The following is a 6,000-nucleotide window of genomic DNA, read 5'->3' on the forward strand; positions in this document are numbered from 1 at the left end:
GCTGATTAAATGGCATTTTAGAGATCGTTACAGTCTTTAAATAAGCAGTTGAGGCAACATCACAATACATATAAATAATCCTATTATGTGTTTCCTGTTTCAGCATGGTAGGTGGAGTAGCATATTCCTTTGTAACCTTGTGGACAATCCCCAAAACATCACAAAGCATTCTGAAGACTACTGTTTGGGAAGAAAATGAGAGAACTCCGCCGGAAAATTTGGGATCACACATACACAAACCTAATAATATTTAAGGAATTTCAGACTGCAAAACATTATAACTGGATTTGAATACTAGAATTCATGATTTCAATTGAAGCCATTTATAACATTTTGAGCCTATGGATATGTTTTGTACTTAAACGTTTTTTTTTTAATGGAAGAAGAGTCAAGGCTGGAAGTCACACTGTGAAGAACCTATGGTGTTTAAATGAAGTATATGCCTCTTATCATTTTCATCTACCAAAGGATAAGCTGTTACCTGTTGCTTTGTGCAATAACCAGTATGAATTACTTTGCTTCACTGAATGTTTCTCACTTTTTGACCAGGATATCAAAATTAGCATTCTGAGTGAAGTCTAAAACAGAACTGCTTAAGCTACCAGGTGCTAATAAGACATAAACTTTTCCTAAACATGACATCTCTTTGGTCTCCAGTAGACCATCACATATGAACCCTTCTTTTTGAATGAGGAAATGCATAATGGAAACTTGCTGAACTGCTATAAGTGTGCCTGAAGTCATTTTATATATTCTGACTGAGAATCTGGAGGTCTTTTTTAAACTTGCAAGATATAATGAACCATATGTGCTGTGGATCCAAGGGGCATCACCTACAGACTTTCATGTAATGAATAAATGTTTGCTAGATAGACAATGTATTCTTATACACTGTCAAGTTATTATTATGTAACCGTATTACAGCACTCTACATGCCCTGAATGGTAAAAAGGAAAGACATTTCTTACACAACAAATTTCATGACTGATAACTACCAAGATACACATTGAATAGGGTTAGGAAAAGCAATAGTTGGAGTGTTCTCCAAAACCCTAGCATAGGGCTTCTACTTCAAAGACTATGCTCTTGTGGAAAGAATTACACAAAACAGAATGTTTATAATAGTATAATAGTACTATCCTTTTATTTTTTTTTAATTCTTTTTATTAAGATTTTCACATGATACATAACAAAGAAAGTATAAAACAATACAACCTTAGAGGCAGAGTAAGTAAAGATACACCACCTAAGGCGAAGCCCCCAGGTTGTGACTACAGTATCTAGACTAGACATGAAACAACTCTCTAAAAGGATAAAAATAGAAAAGGGAGGTGTCCCACTGTAGTGGGAGGTTGGGGTCTTCCATCGATTTTGCATGGTCATCTAAGGGCAGTTTGGATAATTTCCCCCAGTTTACTTTAAGTCCAGAATTCTTAGCAAACTTATTTAGAATGGTTAGCGCTGATTGTAAGCATTGATCCAGGTCTTGAGGAATAGAAGTAGGTCATCAGCGTATAGAGCCAGGCATTCCTTTATGGAACCTACACGGATAGCTCCAACTGCCTGGGACGTTCTAAGTGCAATAGCTATGGGTTCCATCGCCAAGGCGAAAAGGAATGTAGAGAGTAGGCACCCCTGTTTCGTACCCCTTACCTTTATCAAAAAAGTGAGTCAGACAAACCAAGTCGGATTGCTGCTCGAGGGCTTCGGTACAGCATTTCTATCCATCCATGGAACTTCGGCCCAAAGCCCATAAGCTCCAGTATCTTTTATATATATATATATATATATATATATATATATATATATATATATATATATTGCCAGTCCACAGAATCAAAAGCTTTTTCAATATCTATGGATACTAAAACACTCATGGGCGACCATTGGAGATATCTTGAGGTGAGTGAACAGTCTCCACAAGTTTGTGTCCATTGATTTCCCAGGCATAAATCACGTTTGATCGATGTTAACCAAGGAAGTAATGACCCTGGCCAAGCATGTCGCCAACACCTTGATCAGGATTTTCAGGTCCATGTTTAGTAGGGCAATGGGACGATAGGATGAACAGGTCATGGGGTCTCTGCCAGGTTTTAAAAGTAGTACCATATAGGCATCTAACATGAAAGTGGGGAGGGTTTTTTGTTCCAAACAGTGTGTTAGGAGATTACTAATTCTAGGAGCCAACTGTTCCAAGTAGGATTTATAAAAATCGGCCGGGAGGCCATCTGGCCCAGGGGCTTTGTGTGGGGGAAATGCTGAAATAGCCGCCTCCACCTCTAGTGGGATGATCTCAGCCTTGAGCGAATCCCTGTCTGATTCTGAGAGCACCGGCAACTGTAGACCCCCCAACAGCTCATCCAAAGCGGTAGGGTCATAGAATGGGATAGGGGCATACAAGGAGGAATAATAGTTCACAAATTCTGTCAGGATGCCCAAGGGGTCAGTCACTATATCACCACTTGTCAGTCGGATAGCAGGTATACTCACCGGGGTCCTCTGGTCAGCCACCAACATAGCCAATAGCTTACCATTTTATTCACCCTGTGAAAATAGGGTGAATAGTTCTACATCTAGCTTCAGTATGTGCATAGTCCGTGAAGTGCAAGGTAAGAAGACGCCGCGCCTCCAACAAGCAAGTGTAAGTAGTATTTGATGGATAAGCGGCGTGTTCCTCCACACACCCATGCTCTCTGGCTTTGTAAAGCAGGAATTTCAGAATTTTGGTCTTTTCGGGTGGTTTTGATTGTGGAGATACATTCTCCCCTAGTTACCCCCTTGAACGCATCCCATACCACTGCCGGCTCAGCTGAGTCAACGTTAGTGGACCAATATGATGAGATAGACGTTTGTAAGTGGGTAGCAACCTGATCAACTTGTAATCAGCCCAGAGACAGTCTCCACCCCCCTCTACTAGTCCCAGTGGGAACAACCAGTGTGACAGATAATGGGTTATAATCAGAAATGCCCCCTGCCAAATAATCTCCTGAAGTAATGGAAATAAGAAGGCATTACCAAATGCTAGATCTATTCTAGCTGAGGAGCGATGAGTGGTGGAGAGGTGGAAATTACTCCTGGCTAAGGGATGCTTCCATCCCCACAGCTCAATCAGCCCTGCAGTCTAGGCCCAGGAGAGTAACTCCACAGATTCTGGTCTGCTGGGGTTGAAAGAAACCAGAGTATGGTTTACTATGGCATTAAAATCACCAAGCAATATCATGGGCATATAGGCATGAGGAGCCAGTTTTTAACGATTAAGTCATAGAGCAATTGAACCTGAAAGGGAGGAGGTTGTTATATTTACTAGTAATTCTGATGACTGATATTCATCACTACCGGCACATATCTACCCCCCCCCCCCGGGTCAGAGACCACCCGATGGATGGTGCAAGGGAATGATTTGTTGAGTAGAATAGAAACCCCTCTTGCATATGTAGAATATGTAGAGTGGAGAGCTCTTTGTACCCATGGTTGCGTAGGAATAGAATTTTGCCTCCATCAAGATGTGTCTCTTGTAGGAGGACGACATGCCGCTTATCCTGCTTAGGATACCTGAAAACTGCTGCACGTTTAAACTTGTTCATCCCTCTAACATTCCAAGAGAGAAATTTTATAGTGTTAACCAGAAGAACAAAATAACAGTCCCAAAAGGTAAGAGACAGTTTGTTGTATGAAAGGAAAAGGCTGTTGATATGTGAATGGCACAACATAGTTTTGGCTAGTGCAGTAAAAGCACAGCTTTAGGTCAGCTGGTTCAAACACCCTTTGCCATTATACCAGAAACTCAACAAAATAGAACAAAAATGTCCGGAATGCAGCTTCCTCCCAAAAACCAAACAAAGAATCTTGTGGAGGTCCAACCATTGATCACAACACTTTGGCAGATCCAGATGACTATTTCACATCTCCAATGGGAGATTCCGCATAGTCAGGTTTAGTGCTAGTACCTGGCCATGGTAAACCACCATTGTTAAGGTACTGTTTGTACCTATGGTATGGAGGAGAATAGGTTGCAGCGGAGAAGACAAGGTATGTGTAGAGCCACCATAGTGTGGAAATTCAACTGCTGGGAGAGTGTGCACCCGTCCCCGGAGGCGGATAAGGAAATAAAAAGTCAATAGATAGACCAGCTAGGGGCTCCTGTGTGCCAAGCAACCGGTGAGGTTGAACAGGTGTCAGTGTTCCTTGTCCAGCCACTCAGAGGCCTCCAGGGGATTGTCAAAGAATCTTAATGACCCTTTAGGTTGGACGCAAAGCCTGCTGGGATATAACATGCTATATTTAATGTCCTTCTCCCTCAAGCGCTTCCGGACCTCTGTAAAAGAATGTCGCTTCTTCTGCTTTTCTGTTGAGAATTCAGAGAACAACATTATGTGTGCATTTTCAAACTGAAGATCCTGGTGCTTCCTTGCCTCAGATAGGAGCAGGTCCCTATCCCTGAAATCTAGAAATCAAAAAGGGCCTGGGGGGAAGGGGGGGGGGCTCCAGGGGCTCCAGGGGGTCTAACACCTGTGGGAACACAATAGGCTCTCTCTACCACATATGTTGGTGGGAGATTTTCCAGGGAAAGTAACTGCTTAAAGAACTATTCAGCAAAGATTGCAGGTTTAGTCTCTTCAGCCCCTTCTGAAAGCTCCACCACCCTGATATTATTCCATCTCTATCTTCAGCATCATCAGCCCTTTGCTGTAATGATCTCACCAGGCCCTGGAGTTCAGAAAGCTGAGTGCCATGGGTATGGGTATTATCTTCATTTTCAGAAATCCTATTTGTGAGGTGACTCCTGATTTTATCCAGATCATGTCTGACTAAAGTACATTCAGAAGCTAAATGGTCAATGCGGGTCATAAGTGCGGCCTTACACGCATTTATAACTTATATGATGGGTTTTGTGATGGTCTCTGAGTCTGCTTCCTGTTCCTGGGATGGGTAGGAAGGCATCTCAGCATCGTTTCTTTTACCTGCTCCATTCTCATGGCTGGCTTACTGGAGCACTGTAGTCGAGGCCTTTGCCACGCAAAGAGCAAGTCTAGTGGCGCCTTCCCCTTGGTTTTGAAAGTGGTTGACGGCATCCCCTGAGTGTTAGAAACCTTTGCTGCAAATTTGGTAGTGAAATTCTCGGAATAATTAGGTACAAGCAGCGGAGGATAGCGGAGTTCCAGGGAAACACATCCTGCCTCAGTCACATAAGGTCACACTCCCTAATAGTACTATCCTTATTAGGATCTGCAGTATTAAAAAATATACTCCATGATATTAAAACAAACATTTCATCATTCTTTGTTGTCTAGAAATCTGACCCATTTGTTTTATTTTTAGCGTTGTCATTTTTTGTCATGTAATGAAGCCACACTTTTATTTATCTCCACTGATAGATATCGGTGGCAGCACTGGCATGCAACTAAGCTATTTGTTTTTCTCCTGGGTGCCCGGGACCATCATATTGGGTGTCAGAATGGAGAGAAGTAGGATATCAGCAAACTCCCCCTGAGTAGCATGAAACCAGGACTGCTCAGCTTAGAGCACTTCCAGGTTCACAGTTGTCAATCTTGTACAAGTTCAAAATATTAAAGTTTAATAAAATAAACTAACCCCCCCTCAAAAAAAAAAAAAAATGAATAGCCCCATTTCTCTGAAGAAACATAACTAAATGCAAATGTGTGCTTTCAGTGTGCACTTGAACAAAAAAAGACAATTGTGCCACACATATTAGGTATCGCCACACATTGCACAGTGGGGGCAATAATGCTCAGGTCATCATGTTAATATGATTCTGAAGATTGTATGTTTCTTAAATAACAAACATGTCATACTTACCTGTTCTACACAAATATAGATGGATCAGCGCTAGTTCATGGGCAATATCATGTCCCTTATGAACTTACAGTGTCCTGTGATTTAGGGGCACCATAAGAGGATGAATCCACAAGTCTTCTGCAGGTGGGGGGAATGACTGAAGCAATATTCCCAAATTTGCAAGAAAAAAGAAGCACAAAGGCG

At 42.0% G+C, this 6,000-nt stretch overlaps 1 protein-coding gene across 1 annotated transcript in view; it reads left to right on the forward strand.

Annotated features, from left to right (window-relative positions):
• SLC35D2 (solute carrier family 35 member D2) overlaps positions 1–610 on the forward strand; it is a 171,661-nt gene extending 171,051 nt beyond the window's left edge. Inside the window, exon 12 of the mRNA XM_082259648.1 lies at positions 104–610. Coding sequence (XP_082115774.1) covers positions 104–254 — 151 coding nt within the window. The 3' untranslated portion in view covers positions 255–610. The remainder of the gene's footprint in view (positions 1–103) is intronic.
• Positions 611–6,000: the final 5,390 nt, after the last annotated feature.

This window comes from Pelophylax lessonae (genome assembly GCF_965119305.1).
Source record: "Pelophylax lessonae genome assembly, chromosome: 1".
Taxonomy (NCBI): domain Eukaryota; kingdom Metazoa; phylum Chordata; class Amphibia; order Anura; family Ranidae; genus Pelophylax; species Pelophylax lessonae.